The following is a 19,967-nucleotide window of genomic DNA, read 5'->3' on the forward strand; positions in this document are numbered from 1 at the left end:
TTTCACATCACTTCCTTTTGGGGGACATTCCAGATCTAAACCATAACAAAATTTTTTTTGCGTGTGTGTGTGTGTGTGTGTGTGTGTGCGCGCGCGCGCAGGTGTGTGGTGCTAGAGATAGAACCCAGGGACCTTGTGCATATTAGGCAAGTACTGTAGCACTAAGCCTTACCCCCAGCCTAAAAAAAAAATACTTCTTACAGACTATACCCTCCTTACAGTGTTCCTGAAATAAAAGTAAAGGACAGAAGTTATTTTAACATGACATGTTGGTGTGGGGAGACATATTCTGCATTGACCCCTACAGGTCCTGACTCCAATGTGGTCACACTTGTTTGGGGCAGCAGTTCCCTGCCTCCAGAGGGTCAGCAGTCGTCCTGTTCTGGGTTCTTATTCTGCCCCATGAACCCAAGTATAGGGGCTGTGTTTGAGTTTGAAATCATTCCCATCTCTCCATTAATCTCAAGTGTTTGAGATTTTCTGTCTGATCCTTTCTACGTTTTTTTCTTTTCTTTTCTTTTTTCTTTTTTTGGGAAATTACTACAATGGCTGGGCACTGTGGTACACATCTATAATCCCAGCAGCTCAGGAGGGTGAGACAGGAAGATGGAGGGTTCAAAGCCAGCCTTCAAAAAGGTAAGGCACTAAGCAACTCAGTGAGACCCTGTCTCTAAATAAAATACAAAATAGAGCTGGGGATGTGGCTCAGTGGTAGAGTGCTCCTGAGTTCAATTCCCAGTACCCCACCCCTAAATTTTTTTTTTTTACTAAAATGTCTTTATATGCTTATGGTACCCTTTACTGCTTTGCAATATTTTTAAAATATTTTTATGATCTTCCCCTGCTCCAGGTTTGGGGAAGTTCCACTGTGTGTTTGACCCTTGTGTTGTTCTGGGGCTCAAGTAAGGAGTTTTTAACATTAGCCTGGGTCACAGGAGTCTCCCTGGAAGGGCACTGAGAAAGTCTCTACCCAGAGTAGTTACCTCAGCAGAGGTAAGAAATTCTCAGAGGAAGTTAAGGTTTCTTGCTGACCTAGGTTTCTAATCATAGAACTGTGTAAATAGAAAATTTGTACTTAAGGTTTTATGATGTGCAATCACATATGTTTTGTTGTATGGAAGGCACCTTAGCTAAAAGAACCATGATTCTAGAAATGTCAGGAGTGTCTGATACAATGCTGCTGGCAGAGTTAGCCAGGTTAGCTTTTATTTACAACCTTCCTGTTGAAGAGCACTTATCCTCTGAAGTTGGAGGACAGGCACCCTTTATGGACAAGATTAATTCACTCTGCTTATTATGTGTAATAAATCCAAATGGAAGTCTTAAAGAGTAAGACCACACTGCCTAATGTTTCAGTTTTAGTTATCAGCAGAGCCTGCTCAATAGCAACAGGAAGATCCAAGACAGGTTGGTCTGGCTGGCAGCAGGAGTGACATCCTTCAGGAACTATAGTCTTGGACCTGCCGTGGCCCAACTACTTATACCCAGGATCAGGAATGGCCTTGGCAACTTAGAGCTTCATTGGAGGTGAGCAAGATTCAACCTGTGGTCAAGGTCAAGAATACTTAATGAGAGAGCTGTTAGATTGCTCACCTCAACTATGAAGACAAAGATTTGAAGAGTTGTGATTTACCAAAAGTCAAACCATCAGTGGCAGAGTAGCCTGGAAAATTTTAACATTTTAGTAATTGAGTTTATAAAGCTTTCTGGCAAATAAATTCTGAGGGGAAATTTGAATGAATGACTCCAGGGAAATTACAAGGCATACTAGAAACCTTGTTAACACAACCAACTTATTACCCAGTCCAATCTGATTTTCTTGTAAAGACTATATTCAACAAATATTGGGGCTGGGGTTGTGGCCCAGCGGTAGAGCACTTGCCTCTCACATGTGAGACCCTGGATTCGATCCTCAGCACCACAAAAAAAATAAATAAACAAAATAAAGATATATTTTTAAAAGTTTAAAAAATATTCAACAAATATTGAATATTACCCCCCAAAATTCCACTCTTTTTTCTGACAACTGATGACTACTTTCTCAAGGCTGTTTCCTCTAGGATCTGAAAATTTTTGAAAACTACATGTTTATATTGCAGGAATAATTGCTTTTCTTTGCTATACTGTCTGGTATCAATGTCATAGCCCAGTATGGAAGCCACTGTCTATTTCATGTAAAATTAACTGAAATTGCTGAAATCAAACTGGGCCTAGAATAATGAGAATCACATTGACCTCACACAGTCTCATTGTTGTCCCATATCTCCACGTACTTTGCCAAATGTTTTCTCTCTCCAAAAGTAAATGAGGCAGGGGTTGGGGTTGTGGCTCAGCACTAGAGCATTCGCCTAGCACGTTCAAGGCCCTGGGTTCGATCCTCAGCACCATATAAAAATAAACAAAATAAAGGTATTGTGTACAACTAAAAAATAAATATTAAAAAAAGTAAACGAGGCAGAGATTTGAAGGGCATCACTTTATTCAAAAGTTGATCATCATCGAGGGAGATTTTATTCCTTCACTTCTTCCTCCCTCAGCACCCTTCCTGGTTAGAGATGCTAAGAAGTAGTACAGTCATGGTATACTGGATGAAGTAAAAACAGTGAAGGCTACATACATTTTAGTTCCTATTTGGCATGTTTTGGCCTTTACCCTGAATAAGTCTAGGAGAAAAGGATGTGAAATTAAAATTATAGGTACAGATAAAGACGAAGAATGACTGAAGCCGAATATGCTGATTTTGTTGCCCTTGATTAACTCAACAGGACTTTGCTCCATTTCTAATTGATGGAGACCAAAAGGGTTGGTTTTATCTTGTCCTGTAACAGCTGAAGACTGGGTTCCAATTTTGGCTTAAATGTCACCTCTGCTTTTTTGTTTGTGTTTTGTTTTGCAATTCTGAGGACTGTACCCAGGTCCTCATGCATTCGAGGCAAGTAGTCTACCACTAAGGTATATCCATCCCACCACCTCCATTTTTGACATTCCTTCTGGGAAAAAAAAAATGACTTTCTAGCATATAATTAGGGAGAAGAGGAAGCAGAAGAGAGGTTTAAAGTGTATAAAAGTTCCCAGTAATAGGAAGAGCAAAATACCAAAGAAGTCTGTAGAATGCAGGGTATGGCCAAGAGCCAGAGTCCAAACCATACTTCTCAGGAAGGCAGTTGGAGCCGAGGTTCACACTTCCAGGACAAGGCCCTGCCCAGAGAGAAGCAGTCTCTCTCTCCTCCTCTTTGAGGAATACCCCGACCCAGTGCATCTAGAGGAAACCACAGAACTAGATATCAAGTGGTCTTTTGTAGAGGGTTTCCAGAGAAGAGCTAGGCCAACTGGATGGTCTCCAGATCATTGCCAGGTGGGGCCTCAGGCCAAGAAGAGCAGGCAGGTCCCTGATGTCTGATGAGAGCTGTACCCAGGTTTCAGGTCTTGAACATCAGGAAGCCCCCAAATGCAGTGCCTGGTGGGCTTCTCTTGGTTATTGATCCCTGAGTTAACTCAAACCATACCCTCTCACCCTTTTGTAGCTCAACCATAGCAAAGGTTGTGGCTGTGCTTCCCCCACTCTGCCCTGTCATAGAGACTGGGGTCCGATGGTGACCTCCAAATACCAGCTGCCCCGTGCTGGGGCCTGGGCCAAATTCAACGCTCACTGCAAATAGATAAACGCCACGCTCAGGGGCTCGGAAGTAGCCGTGTTCAGGGAAGTAGCTGCTGCCAACATTGATGGACATGGTGTTGAACTTCACCGTCTGCAGGGCAGCTGTACCTTCTGAAAAGCTGGTATAGAAGGCCACAGGGGAGCCTGAAATGAAGGAGGAAGAGTGCTCAGTGACTTGGTCTTTCAATCCCTTGGGTGAAAAATTAAAAGCTGAGACCTGCCTTTGTAGGGAGCCACCTTGGACAGGAGCTACGCACAGACTTCTAAGTCCCGAGTAAAGAGGTACTGGACTGGTATTGCCCCTACTGCAATGGAAGTGCACTTGCCTCTGCTGGGACAGAAGGTGCAGCTCTGGGAGTGGGCGTTGCCCAACTGTGGGCTGTCTCCTTGTTCCTTTGCAATCTTACCCTTTGCCTTTTTATGGATAGAATGTTCCATGGAACCTCCCCTTGTGTGTCCCCTATATAAGAATAAAGAATTCCAGTGACTCTCTCTTTCCACAGACCCCTAAGGTCACAGAGCTGTCCCGGGATTTTGAAAAGGTACTTCTGTGTGCTTGCGTGCTTTCTTCGCTGTTTTCTTAAGGTATTGAAGTAGTCAGATTTTGTGAACCAGCATAGGTTGCCAGCTCCGATAGATGACAATATGCCTTCCTTATCTTATTGGTGTTAGAAATAGGTCACTATTTCTAGACAACCTAAATATTCCTAACAGCTATATGATCTCAGAGAATGAGGGAGAAGGGGAACTATAAATCCATTGTCTGACTAATGTACATTTCAATAAAGCACTTTTTTTGTTGTTGTACTGGGGATTGAACACAGCGGTGGTCTACCACTGAATTACATCCCCAGCCCTTAAAAATATATTTTTTTTAAATTTTGAGGGTCTCACTAAGTTGTCAAGACCAGCCTCAAAACTTGTGATCCTCTTGCCTTAACCCCCAAGTCCCTGAGATTAGGTCTGAGCCACCATGCCTAGCTTAACTAAGCACTTTCTGGTTTGATCTATTTTCTCACAACTATCTTAAGAGAAAAGAGTCCATGAGGAAGGAAACTGAGGCTTAATCTTTAGCTGGCTGCTCAAGGAGATATGGTTTGCAAATGGCAGGCTGAGACAGGAATGACTCCCAGATGACTTCTACCTTTGAGGAATCTTGACACCAAGGGGAAAGAGAATAATTTAGTTTCCTCAAGATAACTGAGAAGCAGTGAAGGTGTTTCCTATTGTATGTGGGCACAGGAGCTTAAAGCAAGAAGGAAACAGAAGCCTCCTTCAACTGGCCTTCTCAGTGTGGTTTCCAAAGTGCTGCACAGAGATTACAGATGGAGAAACTGAGGCCCAGAAAGAGACAACTTGTAGCTTCAGATCACACAACCAATAAATTACGATGCTGTGAGCAGACCTCAGATATCTTGGTTTTGTGCCTGCTTTCCTCATTTGCAGAAACAATTTCTCTGGGCTTAGGAGGATAGTCCTGCTGGAGACACCAGGCCCACACACAAGCTTGGAGACAGAGGAAGTCATGTGTACAGGGATGAAGGAGCCTGCTGGCTGCCCGGCCAGGGAGGTTGAGTGACAAGAGGACAGAACCACAAGATGGGACAGGAGGTCTGGAGTTGTAGCTCAGTGTTAGAGCACTTGTCTAGAGCGTGCGAATCACTGGGTCCAATCCTCAGCACCACATAAAAATAAATAAATAAATAAATAAATAAATAAAGGTACTGTGTCCATCTGCAACTAAAAAAAAAAAAAAGTGAGGCTCCACTCGAGACCCTGCTGTGACCTTGGCATCACTTTTTTTTTAAAGAATATTTAATTTTTAGTTGTAGTTGGATACAATGCCCTTATTTTACTTATTTATATGTGGTGCTGAGGATTGAACCCTGAGCCTCGCACGTGCTAGGGGAGTGGTCTACCGCTGAGCCATAAGCTCAGCCCTCCTTGTGTTTTTTTTTTTTTCAATATGTTTTCTCTGGGGAAGAGAGAGAATTTGAGACTAAGCTCCCCATTTTTCAGGAAAGAAACCAAGTCCTCACATAACAGTTAGTGACTTAGGTTCCTGAACTAGAACCCAGATTTGTGACTCCCAGTCCAGCAATAATAAAATTATTCTTTTCTCTAATTCTGGAAGATTTTTCTAACAATTAGCTTGGAAGAGTAACTATGCCAAGGAAAAACAGGAGGCTGGTGCTGCAGTTCCGCAAGTACCCAGAAGGTGGGGCTCTTGCCCAGTTGATAAAGAGCTGATTGACAACGCCCTCTACCGGTAATGGGTCCTCTCTCACCCTGCTGTTCCTGGGAGTTCATTCACTTTAGAGCTAAAAATCCCAACATGCCCTTCATGTTGGTGGAAGGGTTGTGCATGTCCCTGTGGGGCACAAATCCAAGTCCTAAGGACTTTCTGTAAGACAAATAAAGGGGTTTTTTAAAGGAAAAATATATTTTGAAATAACAAAATACTGCAATGGTAAACACAGATCCAGAAATCATTAAGCAAAAGCTGAATGTCATCAGTATAAAGACCTTGAGCCACTCACAAGAGGAAAACAATATGGAAGAAGTAGTGGAAGTGGACACAGCCTCAGCTGCGAAAATGCTGTGGAAAAGACACTTGGGTCTTGTGCTAGGTATTTGGAAGATGTAGCTGTTAGTCTTCATAACTCTTTGATACAAGTAGTGATTGTCCCATTTTACAGAGTAAGAAACTGAGACAAGTGATGAGAGCGTGAGCTCTTTCCACGGCTCCACACTTCCTCCTGGGCTCTAATGGAGGGCAGCAGGGTTTGCACACCTTTCTGCTCCTTCTTCCTTTTTCTGTTCAGCATGGGCTGAGATGGACCTTCAGCAAGGTTCATACTTTCTGCTCACCAGCCTATTCCAGGGTATAGGCAGCCATGATGATGGCTTTATACTTAGCCCTGTGACTGGATGAGGAAGGGGCCCCAATGCCAAAGCTAGATTTTCTGAAAGATAGAATCACTTAAAACACAGATCCACCCTCAGGGAAAGGTTGGAATATTGGCCTCAAACTCAGAGCAAGCTTGTAGACCTAGAGCCTGGGGCCCTGCAGAAACCAACCTTCAAGAGCCCCAGAAGGGGAAAGTCAGCACCCTAGAGACAGCTTCTCTGTGATGTTCTTCAGCTGTGTGAGCTAGTCACTTTCTGGGTTTGAGCCTTGGTTTCAGGTAAGATGGTAATGATAGTGAATGGATTGTTGAGCTACTGTGATGATTCATCATGATAAAGCCCAAGAAGGAGCCGGGCATGGTAGTACACACCAGTAATCCCAGCTATTCAGAAGGCTGCAGCAGGAAGATTGCAGGTTCTAGGCCAGCCTGAGCAACTAACCAAGACACTATCTCAAAAAATAAGAAGGACTGAGGATGTACCACTGAGTAAAGTACCCCCAATATTGGAAAAAAAAAAGTCCAAGAAGGGCATTACAGGGGCCTGGCACAGAGTGATGAAATAGACCAACTGGACTTGCTGAATATGGACTGCTTTCAGGGCCCAAGGCTTCTTCCTACATTCCCTTCTTGTTGGGTGCTGCCATTTTCAGGCCCCATCACAATTCCTATACCAGGGTAAGCTGGTTAGTGGGGGGTGACAGGGTTGTGAAGAGCTGAAATGAAGGAATTTGAGGGAATGCCATGGAAAGAAGAAAGGCCCTCCCCCTCTGTCCACAGTTGGGACTCAGCCAACCGTGTGTAGAGCCTCTAATGGTTTAACATGGAAGTGGCACTGTCGCCAGATCAAGGGCTTTGACACCAACAATTATTCTCATGACTTTTACCTGCCTGTACTCCAGATAGCTTAAGAGGCAAGAAGGTGAATCAAGGAGAAGGTGGGTAGTGGTGACTGATGACCAACCTGGTTTCTTTCATCCTGTCCCTCTCCAGGGTAGACCAGCTGCTGGGCTGTCAGACAACACTGTCCTCTAGACCTGCTCAGACTTCCCAACCCAGGCACTCACCTGCCTCCCAGAGCTCTGTGCCCAGGGCATCTTGCTCCAGTCCTTTGGCATGTGCATCCACCCAAGATGCCACTTGCTTTTTGTCCCTCTTCCTGGGAGTTTCCACACCTTTCTGCTCCTTCTTCCCTTTTCTGTTCAGCATGGCCTGCAGCTTCCCCAGGTCTAGGCTGGTATTGGTTGCCATCAGCCCTTGGAAGTTCCCAAAGAGGCTGTGGAAGAGCCTCTCATGCTGCTCCAAGCCACGCTCAGTGGTGGAGAGGGCGTGGTGGAGGCCCTCAAGGGAGCCATTGAGGGAGGCAGCCCAGGAGGCATCGCAGCACTGCCCCACGCACTTGACGTTGGAGCTCAGGCGCTGGAGCTCTTGCTCCAGCCCAGCCAGGGCGGTGGTGGCTCCTGCATCTTCCAGCTGGGCATCGTGGCTGGGCTCCAGGTGCTCTGCCCGCCTTGAAGGCTCTGAGCGGTGACTTGCATCCTGCTCCAGAGCTGCCACCCGGGCGGCCAACTCGTCCCAGCCGAGCGCCTGCTCCTGCAACCCACTGGCAGCCTCCTGCAGGGCGACACGAATCTGGTCATAACGCAAGGGCAGCGGGCCAGGCGCCTCTTCTAACATGTCCTCCATCACCTCCTCACCAAAGAGCGCAGCCAGCACAGCTTCGTGGCGCAGTGCGTCTTCCAGTAGGGCTGCGAAGGAGCTGTGTAGCTGGCTTATCTCGCGGCGGGTCTGGTCCGCGCCTGTCTTCAGCGCGCCCACCTGGCCATCCAGCGCCTGCAGCTGGCTGCGGAGCCTGGCCCTCTCGGCCCGCGCCTGCCTGCCCTCCTCTTTGTGCACATCCACCTCCAGAGTCACAGCATCCAGGGCGCTCCTCAGGGCCTGCAGCGAGGAGCCGTCCAGCTGGCGCCGCTCATCCAGGCTCACCTGGGTTTCCTCCAGGGCGCGAGTGGCATCCTTCTGATCTTCCCTGATGACATCCAGGTCAAAGTAGAGCTTCTGGCAATTGCAGTCCTTGATGTACTTGATGAGGTCGGCATGGGCGCCCTGCAGGTGCTGGAGGGTGAGATTGAGCTCCAGGAGCTGTCGCTCCATCTCTTCCTTGTTCTCCTCCATGATCAGAGACTTCTCCATCAGGATTACTCTCAGCTCTCGCAGAGCTGTGTGGTTCACCTGTAGCTCCTCCACCTGCCGCTCCACCTTGCTGATCTGATCAAAGGTTTCATCCGACTCAGAGTATAGCTCCTTGATTTCTTCCACATGCTGGGCCAGGGTGGCCCTCATGCCCCTGAGGGTGCTCTGCAATTCTTCTTCCCTCTGGCTGGTGGCCACATGCAGGGCTGAGATGTTTCTCTGCAGCTGGCCCAGTCTGGCCTGCAGGCTCTCTGGCTCTGGCTTTGCTGCTGCCCCTGCTGCTGCCATCACCAGGCTGCCATTAGCCCCTGGGGACTCCTGGATCTTGAGCAAGTGCTTTAACTTGGTATCCACATCAGCCTGGACCTCAGACAGGGAGTGCTGCAGGGAGAGGTGCTGGGTGTGCAGGTGGTCCTCCACATCCTTGCGTAGCTGGCTCACTCTCTGGGCATTCTCTTGAACTTTGGCTTCAAATTTGGCACCAAGCTCCTGAAACTCTGCTCTGCCCACAGCACTCTCCTGGACCCTCTTGATGGCCTGGCGGTTGGCCTCTACGTCAAGAGACAGGTTTCTTACAGCCTGGTAGAGGCTGTGCAGGCTCTGGTTGAAGCTCTTCCAGATAGGGCTGAAATGTGCTTGCAGGAAGGTGTCCATGTGGGGCAGCAGCACTTGCTCCAAGGACCTGCCAGGAAACTCTGCAACAGACGCATGTGTTTACATAAGCCCACAGCAACAGACAGCCCTCCCCAGTGAGGACTAGCAGGGCCTCTGAAATCCGGGCCTTCTCTAGAACCTGCTACTCACCCAGCTCCGTTTGATTTGCCTGTGTGGTTGCATATGTCTCTGTTGTTGCAGCCTTCCACAGCCCAGGGAGGCTGTCTGCTGCCTGGTCAACATCATTCTGGAGATCTTCCAGTAGGTGTTCCTGCTGTTCATGCTGCACCTGGACATCGACCTCCTCTACCTCGTTGAGCTCTGCAGTGGGGTGGCCTGAATACACAGCAGACACAGGTGTTGAAGCCTAACTTGCCAGGCTTAGGCAGATCATGAAGTCCAGTGAGGATGTGGGAGCCAAAAGCAAGGGAGGGGAGGTGCATGCTAACAATCTCTGAGCTGGAACTTAGAAGACTTCAACCCCAGAAAGGCAAATGCATGACAACTGAGTTCTCACCTTCCTTCCCACACCCACAGCAGACGTGACTAGTCAATCCCAGCATATTTCCTTCCCTAGCTACAATGACATTCTCTGTGCTCCCTGTCAATTGACAGGAGTTCATCACAGGATGAAACTCATTGCCCATCCCACCCTTGGGCCCAGCCTTGAAAGACACCACAAATGATATCTCTTGGTGGCCCTCCTGTGTTGACTGCACAGACTAGAGATGACATAACTTTCTGGCCCTGGTTAAGGGTAGGGGAGAGGGTGAGGAGGTGTCTTCCAGGCCCAGGAGCTTGTGTAGTTCAGAGGTCAAGGAAGGTGCCAGATAACACTGTCTCACAGAAAATGGGGTCCAGGAAAAGGAGATGTGTGCTCAGGCCCCGCCTCCTGGGGAAGAGCATGCAAGGAACAAGGGGGCCCTTTCTGATTCCAGGCCCAAAGTTTTCCTTAAAAGGCACTGTCTCGAGGGGAGGAAGGAAGGGACACATGAACTCTGCCCGACCTGCACCTTCCAGGAAAGCAACACACCAAGTTCGAAGTTGACCAACTGGTCCCACGGCTTCTGGGGGTCATTCCTTGGTTCTGCAGGCTCCGGGGTTGCTGTGGGATCTGCAGAAGGAAGCATGGAATGTTGACCCTGGAGGCCAGAGGAACTGCAGGACCTCTGGAGCCAAGGAAGGCGGGGAGCCCTACCGTGATGCTGACAGTCGGGGCCCTTGAAGCCTGGGCAGCACCTCCAGGCCATGGAGATCAGAACCTTCTGCTTCACCTGGTATATCGGCTTATGGGCCACACGGTACCTGGGGGAGGAGGGTGGCTCAGCGACTCCAAAGGAAGCCCACAGGGGCCATGCAAACAGCCCGCCTGCCCCAACTCACATGACTTTGACTCTCTGGCAGTCTGGAGCCCCCACTGGACATGGCTGTTGTGAATGGACCAGGAATTTCTCCGTTTTGCAAGCAGCAACATAGGTGACCAGTCTGGACTGCTGGTAAGGGCACCAGTTACTGGAAAATAAACCAGAGAAGAGGCTGCTGAGTCATGCCCAGGTGCCCCAACAATCCCCTTTAGGGGTCCACAGAGACTGCTAGTGCAGGGCACCCAATAATGCCCCCTGACCCACCCAGTACTGGGACTCTGGAATCCATTAGCCTAATAAGGAGGTGCTCTGCATTATCTATCCTCAGGGCTCTAAAGCAACGCTCCACAAACTCTACCTGCAAGGGTACCTGCTCCACTGCCTTCTCAAAACCTCCTCCAGGGCAGCACAGAGAGGCTAGGGAGCTCATCTACTATCACACAGTGAATTTTCCTGCAGAGCCAGAGGACTCTTGCTGTTTCCCCTGTGCGAGGGAGGCAGCATGGTGTGTAGTTGGAGCTGGAGAGTCCTGGGTTTTAATGCTTTACACTTTCTGGCTGTGTACTTCCAGCAAGGCATGTAGGGAGTTTCCTTCTCTGTGCTAAACCATGGAGATGGCAATGTCCTCCAGGAGTGAGTGGACAAGTACCAAATGCCTAACTCCAGACTAGTGCTCCGTGAATGCTGCTCCTACCCCATGTGACAGCCTGCCCGATCCTACTTACCAGAAACCCCATCATAGTGAGGGCTCCTGCTCCCTGACCTTGCCCATTAGAACCCTGATGGAAATGGACTTAGCAGTGGTCATTGTAGGAGGAGGCGCCTGGGCAGGGCAGCCTCCTCTCTGGGAAAGGCCTCTGCCTTGTGTTCCTACAGGGTGGTTTGGGGAGTCACACTCAGCATCCTGCACACCTGAGGGGTAATGCCTCCATCTTTGCTCTTCACAGAATGGGCTGTGGTGGTTCTGGAAGCAGTGAGATGTACATGCTGACAGGGACCCAGCTCACTGTCCAGGTGGCTGGCTCCATGGGGTCAGTGGGAAGGTCAAGCCCCACCCTACCCCTGCAGCTAGCAAAGCTCCCCAGAGATGCAAGACACAATGACCTCCACAGTCCAGTTCAGCTCAGCAAATCTTGGGTGCCAGGTGCTGGGCACTTGCAATGGCGTGACAGAGGCACAGACCTTCCCTTCAGGGTCTCCAGGGAGAGCAGGCAATCTTAGAGCCACAAAGGCTAGAACCTGAGGAGGCTCTGAGAGGAGGTAATAAAGGGGCTGTGTCTTAAAGGGAGAGGAGCTGGGATGGGTGAGGGGAAGGAAGGGCTCAAAGGAGGAGGTGGAGGAGGTAGGAAGCCAGACTGCGGAGGGGTGGGTGCTAGTGGAGGAGCTACGCTGTCCTGAGGGCATGGAAGTCAGGGAAGGGGTTTAAGCAAGTCACATGAAAGAGCCACCCTGGTTCCTGGGCACAGAAAAGACAGGGGTGGGTAAGAGATAGGTGGTTGTATCCAGGTCTAGTGGGGAGGGGAAGGCCCTGACCCACCCAGTACATATCACTTGGACTGGGTGATATGGGAGAAGTGGCCACACCGTGAGATGTTAGAAGGCAGTTTCAGGGGCCTTGGTGATGGAGTTGCTGTTTGTGTTGGGATTTTATTTTCTGCATCATCAAAGATATTGCTGGGAAAGGAGAGGGACTGAGGCATCGAGAGACCACATCCATTATGGGCATAAGACTCCTGCTTTCCCACTTGGTTCCCAGAAGCCTGGCAGCCAGCCTTTACCCTCTAGTAAGCAGGCTGGAAAAGCTTCCCAGGAAAATGACCCAGTCCCAGAGGGGAAAAAATAAAAATGCTGACATCAGGGTTGCCCCCGGTAAAGTAGCCCAGCCAGAGTATCCTGTAACAAAACAGATCAGAAAGCCACATCTCCGGACCTCAGTTTTTCAGTCTGTTTACTCTTAAGTAGGCATGTGGTTTAGTAACAGCATGTGTTGAGCATGCAGGAGCCTCAAGTTCAATCCCCCACATTGAAAGCAAACAAACAAAGGCAGAAGGAGGTCCAAAAGAGCTCATAGAATAAAGTCAACTTGGATGTAAACCAAGAGTGTGCAGGGAAAAGAAAACTTTCCAAAAATGTTGTACTAATATTTCCAGATTGATAAGACAGTGACCTCATCCAAGAAACAAGAACAGGAAATTATGGAAAAGACACTGGGCAGGGTGGGGGGATTCCAAGAAGAAAAGGAACTTGTAAAAATTAAAAACTAAATATTAGAAATGAAAAATAAATGTAATCACAATGACATGGCTAGAGCATAAAGTTAAAGAAATTTTCCTAAAACAAGAGCAAACAGAGAGATGTAAAAGAGGAGAGAAAATTTAAGAAAACTAGAGCACAGTCTTGGAAATCCAACATCCAAATAATAAGAGTTCCAGAAAGAGAGAACAAAGGGAAAAAGTCATTGATTGAAAAAAATCAAAAACATATTCCAGAAACAAAGGACTTGAGTTTCCAGATTCAAAGGCCCACCAGTTACCTGCAAAAAGGTGGAAACAAAGTCATATCAAAGCACATCATCAAGAAATTTTAGAACTCTGGGGACAAGATGGTTCTATGTGCTTCCAGAGAAAAACAAGGACACACACACACACATACACACAGAGAGACACAGACATACACACACACACACACACACACATAGACACACAGAGAGACACATAGCACACACACAGACACACAGACATACACACAGACACACACAGAGAGACACACACACACAGACACACAGACACATAGACACACACAGAGACATCTAGACACACAGACACACAGACACATAGACACACACACACACATAGACACACAGACACATAGACACACACACACACACATACACACAGACGCAGACACACATTAGCAATTGGAATGGTCTTTTCCTACCCCAGGCCAGTTAAAGGAGACTCTCTGAGGTTGGGGACTGAACATAGAAATCTAGAGCTCCACTAGATGGCCAAGGTACAGCCTAGGACTGAGTCTCGCTGTGGTACTGGAAAGGCTCCACCTAAACAGGAGAGAAGCCAAGACAGAGGAAAGCATGAGTTCAGGAATCGGGTTCCCACACAGAATCAGGATGGAGGGAGCCTCCAGGAGGATGACGAAGGACAACAGTGGGCTGTGGGGACATAGCAACAGTCTAGACTGGAACGCACCAGGCAGCTCTGAGAGAGGCATCACCAAAAGGACAGAGTTGGTCAAACACCTAACATGAACCAGTAGCTGAGGGGTTGGGATCGAGTTAATGACAAGGCACAGAAAAACAAGGAAGGAAAAAACAAGATAATTTTTTACTCCAGGGAAAGCTAAAAGTATGTAGGGGAAAAAAAGATTCATAGTTTATTTTAAGACCCAACTCTCCAAATATATCCCTTTTTAGTCGTAGGGATATAAATACTCAAATTGATAACATGAGAGAGTGGCGGGTGGGTGCTGTGTGCTCACGCACAAGTCACCTCTGGGTCATGGTATGGGGTAGGAATGGGAGCTGAGTCGTAGGTAATCCTATCTCCTGAGTAGAAATATAGCATGTTATTTGGAGATATAGAGATAAATGCTAAAAGAATCAGCTAAACAACTGAAGTCATTGCCTTCAGAGAGCAGAGAGGGCAGGGCGTTTATTAGGCTCAAGGAACCTTGTAGATCTGGTTGACTCTAACCCAAGGGTCAACAAACTTCTCTAAAGGGACAAATAGTAAATACACAAGAGCAGCTACAAGCCAGGGATGGCGCTATGTACCGATATTTCCAGCGACATGGGAGGCTGAGGCAAGAGGACAACAAGTTCAAGGTCAGCCTCAGCAATCTATTGAGACCCTGTCTCAAATAAAAATAAAAAGGGGCTGGGGATGTAGCTCAGTAGTAAAACGCCCTGGGTTCAATTCCCAGTACCACCAAAAAACAAACAAACAAAAAAGGAAAACAAAAAAAACTAATTTGCAGGGCCCAGTGTAAATTGAAAACGTGATTTCCTTGTTCAAAACTATTAAGAATTTCAAGATGGCAACAGCAGAGATCAAACCAAATGTGGGCCCTTCAGAGTCCTTGTGGGGCCCCAGGGCAGGGCCTTGTTTATGTGCCTGGGCACCTCGAATGCCCATGAAGCTGGCCTGATTTTAGTCTTCCCAAGTCCCAGGGATTCTGTCACATCTACTCAACACTACCATTGTAGCACACAAGTGATCACTGACAGTATGTAAATGAATGAGTCCCACTGTTTTCCAATAAAACTTTATTGAAACAAAAAAGGTGGCAGGACAGATTTGGCCCATTGGCCATAGTTTTCTGACCCGGGCCTCTGGTATTGTTAATAAGGATAAAACTTTAAAAAAATCATTTCCATCTGTAAAAGAAATCGCAAATGAGTAGGGAAGAACATTTTGAGAGAACAATGAATGAGGAGTTTCCTTTCTAACCATCAAGACCCACGCTAGGGCTGTGGGCATGGCTCAGGGATACAGCACTTGCCTCGTATGCCCAAGACCCTGGGTTCTTTACCCAGCACCGTAAAAACAAATAAGAGAAAAATAAATAAGATGATGCACTCTAAATCACAGATGTGGTGACACACACCTGTAATCCCAGTGACTCGGGGGGCTGAGGCAGGAGGATCTCAAGTTGAAGGCCCATCTCTACAATTTAGCAAGACCCTTTTACAAAATAAAATAAGAAAGGGCTGGGGGTGTAGCATCTCTCATTCATGCCAGTACCACCACCACCACCACCAAAAAAAAAAAAAAAAAGCCAAATCATGAAAACAGTGGGACATTGCACGTTTGACGTACCAATCAAAGGTACAGAGACAAGAAAGGGGCGCGTGCATCCCTGAGGGATGAGCAAATGGCAAAATGCAAGCACATCAAAATCAGGATGAAAGGAAAAAGTGTTCCCTCAATGCTGAAGCACTGTGGTAGTGCTGGACCTAGAGCTCAGGTGCTTGGGAGATGTGGGTGCGGAGCTGCCTGTCACAGACACATCACCCTGGGCCTCCTAAAAGTTTCTAGAACATGGCCTCTATATCTCTCTAAACCAGTGGTTTTCAGTAGGGTACAGGGGAAATTCTTCAGTTGCATTTGGCAAGGGTCTGGGGACATTGTGTTGTAACTGGGTGGTGGGTGCTGTTGGTATCTAGTGGTCAAAGGCCAAGAATGCTGTTCAACACTCCCAGATGCACCGGACAGCCTCCAACAGCCCCCGACAGCAAGGAAGTATCCATCCCAAAATGCCAAGAGCGCCGAGGCTGAGAAACACCCTGTCTAAACAAGTCACATTCTTCACACACCCTCTGACCTATTGCAGAGGGCCCAGAAGGCCTGTGCCCTGGGCGCGCCTGGCCTAGTCCAGTCTGCCAGAAGTGAGTGGTAATTTATACCTCTAACAACTCCTAGAACTGGAAGCAGTGCTGCCCACCCTTCCTGCCCGGGAACTTTCTCTTCTGACCTGCCCAAACCCTGGACTCTAGAGGCCACTATTCCCCTACTGTGCTCCCCCTCCCTTGGCAATCCCTCCCTTGGCATAGTGCAGGCTGCTGGCCCTGAAGCCCTGGGAACATTCCTAACCTTTGCTTTGGTTTCCTCTGGCTCTTGGCAGCCCCCGGCTGGCTTTGGCACGCATGCCTTGGGCCCCACATGTACAAGTGCCCCATTGTTCCCATGACCCTCTGTCTCAGGCCTGCTCCCACTTTGCAACCTCCCCTGGGAAGCCCTATGGGTGCCTTTATCTCCCAAAGGTCTACTGAGGGGCAGGTGCCAATGTAGAATGAGCGTGGGCTCCTCTGGCCTGGTTTGTACCTGCCCATGGCCCCAACCTAATGCCTGCCCTAAACCGGAGGAGCAGCCAACCCCTGACAGGAGCAGGGAGGCATGGAGCTCTCCTCCCCTTCCTTTCCTGGACTGGGTGACCTTGAGCAAGGCCTCCCCCTCCTCCTGGAAATGTGCAGAAGCTGCATCCTTGGGGACACACAGAGGAGAGCTCGGGGAAGGCAGAGCCGGGAGCCAGAGCTTCCTGCATAATGGATCTGCTAATGCATGTGCTGTCCAGAAAGCAGAGCACTTAAGTGCCTCTTAACCAGCCAGTAACCCCACCCGACCAAGCCTCAAGTCTTCCTGGGGATGGAGGGCGAGTTCTCAGCAGCCTTTCTTTCTGAGGATCTGAGTCCAGCCATTAGCATGAACATCCCAGGGGAGACACTCAAGGACTTTGTCCCTGAGCCAGAGAGGGGACTTCACACAGAAGTGTGAAGCCCACTGGGCTGCCAGCCTGGATCTGGGCTTCCTTAAGTGTGGGCCTGGGAGTGTCAGCTCTGACCAGTGGGGGTGCTTTCCAGTTCCCACACAGGGCCTTGTATCCAGGAGTGGGAACACATGGCCACCCTGGCTCCCACCTTACTCCTGGGACCTCCAGCAACATATTGGACTTTTCTGGGTCTCCAGATCCCACTGCAAAAATCCCAAACACTCCCCCCATGGGCAGAAGCCTGAGGCTGGTGATGGGCCAGCTGGGCGGCTGGGAGAGGCATCCCCTGTGCTCCCACTCCTCTTGTGGGGACAGAATAAAGGACACCTGGGGCTTGCAGCCCAGCTGTTGTGGAACCTGACTCTGACCCATCACTTAGGAGCCCTGAGGCCCTGAGTGGTGTCCCTAGGCCTCCAAGCTGTGATGATTACTGTGGAGAGCGGGATACCTTGCCCAGGCTCCGCAATCCCTACTTGGACTAGAGCACACCCACTAGGGTCCAAGGAGCCCACATTCTTAAACACCCCACCCAAGCCACGGAGCTGGTATGAGCCTCCTCTTCATGGAGTCCAAATATTCATGTTGCTGGATCCCCTACCCTGACCTTGTGGGGTCCCAGGGACCTAAGAACAGGCTAACCATGTCCCTCCTCTACCGGAGGATCTGGCAATCTGGGGATATGGGGCGTCAGGCACTGAGTAGTTCTGTTCAAGCTTGTCTTTCCAAAGCATTTGATCTGGTTCTGTGTCCGGGGCCCGCCCTGTTTCTGGAGTTCTGGAAACAGGTGTGAGAGGCAAAATCAGGGCACGAGGCCTGGCTCTGGCAGCCAGGGGCTTGTCGCTGACGGTGCCTCTCCTCTGTTTCAGGACTGTTGGAGTGAAGTGCCCGGTCCACCTCCCCTTCCCTGCTGGCTGGAGTGGAATAGTTTCCACCTCCCAAGTCACAGGAGCATGAGCATGGGACGCAATCAGCCCAGGAAGATGCATGTTTCCTTCCTTTCCCAGCACCCCTCCGGATGCTTCAACAACTTGGGCTTGGCCTGTGGGGTCTGCAGCTTCTGGAGGTGCAGGAAGGAAACTCTGGCGTGCAAGGGTCTCAGGCCTGGGAAGCCTGGGCATTCCTGAACCAGGTGAACTGGTGCACACACACCCCCAAGCTGCTCATAGCAGCCAGGGAAAGGTTGAGGGACCCTTGCTACCCGGGTCTTAGGGAATGCACTCTCTTTCTCCACAACCAAGGGGGTTGTGAAAAGAAACAAAGGGAGAAAGAAGAGTGGTTTCCTTCTCTCTCCTCCTGGTCCCCTCATCCTCCTTTTCATCAAAGGGAGAGGGAGAAACTGGGCATGAAGCTGATGGCCTTAGGAGAGAAGGCTTGGTCCTTGGTCCTGAAACTGGAATTGGGTGGCTGGACTCCCCACACCAAGAATCACCTTTGCGTCCCACCCTGAGCCAAACTAGGGGAGAGGCAGAAATGGAGTCTCTGCACATCCAACTTCTGGGGCTTCTGCTTCCCACAGCCCTTTCCTCTCTAAGGGTCAGTATATACTGCCTACTCGTGCCCTCCTGTTTCTCCCTGGCCAAACCTGCTGTCAGAGAAGTGTCCACAAACAGTTACCCAGAAATGGGAGAAGCTGGATAAGACCTGTCCCAGGCAGATTGTCTTATAGGCACATGTGATGGCTCCTTCCATTCATGCAGACAAAAGGCTGTGGGTGGGTGTGTGCATTGGGCCCCTCACTTCCAGATCTTAGTGTTCCACTCAGAAGGTTGGCTCTGAGCTGGAAAGTCAAAGCAGATCCTGTTCTACCTGTCCTGGGCTGTTTTATCTGGGGCACCTCCTCTATAAATGGGGCTGTTAGAGAAGTTAACGGAGATGACACTTGGTAACATGCCTGGCCCAGAGGCTGGCCCAGCAGATGGTACCTGTTGCCCTGTGGGGCACTGGAGATGAGGCTCCAGGACCACCTCATACCCTGAGGGGAACCCACAGGACCAGAACCTATGTGCAGGAGGGTCCCTGGCTCTGTACAAATAGAGTGTTAGAGGATGGTGTCTGGGGTGCGACTGTAACACCATACACTCATTTTCAGAAGGACCCTGTGGCAGAGCTCTCTGGATGCCCCTGCCTCCTTGTGCTCTGGCAGCAGGGAGCCCTCTCTCTTCACTGCTTGGCAGTCAGGGACAGGCTTCCTGGGCACTCAGATCAAACCTTATCCCCAGGAGTGGCCATACCTCAGGGCTTAGGCTGGATCAGCCTTGCTGGGGCTCAGTTGTCTGAATTGATTTCCTTCAAAGAACGGGGACCATGGCCTCACTGGCTGGAAACAACTAGAATCACAATCCCTCAGTGCCCCATGCTGGGTGATCAATGTTAGGAGCTGTTCCTCCCACCCCCAAATCCCAGCTCAGATTCCCTGCTATGGGGCAGGCAAGTCTCCCTGTCATTCTTAGATGAAGTTCTGGAGTGCCCAACACAGGCTTTCTGAACATAGACTCTTGAAGGATGCCTAGCACCTTGAAGGATGCCTAGCCTCATGGCTAGCCCAGCAGGTAGATTGTATTAGCCCATTTCACAGATGGCTTCAGAGAATCCCTGCTCTGACTGAACTGGGACTCAGATGCTGCCCAGTGACCTCTGCCAAGGTCCAGGCCCTCCTTACCGTCTGACAGGGTCCCTGCTGGTGTCCTCAGCCTCTGCACCCCAGACCCCAGGCAGCCTTGGGTGGTGTGGATCAGAGAACCCGGTATCAGGGGCCTGGGCCCAGGCCCCCAGCAACCCCCAGCCCAGGGGCCCTCCAAGACCGAGCAGCAGAGTCAGGATCATCTTGCTGGTGGGACAGGCTTGGGCTGGTTTGGCAAATGACTGCAGAAACTGCTAGTGACGTGGTCTTCAAGTTAAATCTCAGAA

At 49.4% G+C, this 19,967-nt stretch overlaps 1 protein-coding gene across 1 annotated transcript; it reads right to left on the bottom strand.

The window, feature by feature from the left end:
• Positions 1–2,461: 2,461 nt before the first annotated feature.
• Positions 2,462–19,957, bottom strand: Mmrn2 (multimerin 2). The gene is made up of 7 exons (XM_015500082.2): positions 19,720–19,957; positions 10,795–10,923; positions 10,610–10,716; positions 10,445–10,525; positions 9,562–9,747; positions 7,635–9,452; positions 2,462–3,802 (listed from the first exon to the last, which is right to left on the bottom strand). Exons 1-7 carry the CDS (start codon positions 19,881–19,883, stop codon positions 3,420–3,422), a joined length of 2,868 nt encoding a protein of 955 aa, XP_015355568.1. The 5' UTR covers positions 19,884–19,957; the 3' UTR covers positions 2,462–3,419.
• Positions 19,958–19,967: the final 10 nt, after the last annotated feature.

This window comes from Marmota marmota, unplaced genomic scaffold (assembly GCF_001458135.2).
Source record: "Marmota marmota marmota unplaced genomic scaffold, marMar, whole genome shotgun sequence".
NCBI classification, from domain to species: Eukaryota; Metazoa; Chordata; class Mammalia; order Rodentia; family Sciuridae; genus Marmota; species Marmota marmota.

Bases quoted from the DNA above. Each gene is read 5' to 3' on its own strand.
- Mmrn2 (XM_015500082.2), bottom strand. From the start codon at position 19,883: ATGATCCTGACTCTGCTGCTCGGTCTTGGAGGGCCCCTGGGCTGGGGG. The intron at 10,526-10,609 runs GTAGGGCTCCCC...TTCCTTCTGCAG, and splicing joins CCCCGACTGTCAGCATCACG to ATCCCACAGCAACCCCGGAG. The intron at 9,453-9,561 runs GTGAGTAGCAGG...CGTCTGTTGCAG, and splicing joins GGCAAATCAAACGGAGCTGG to AGTTTCCTGGCAGGTCCTTG.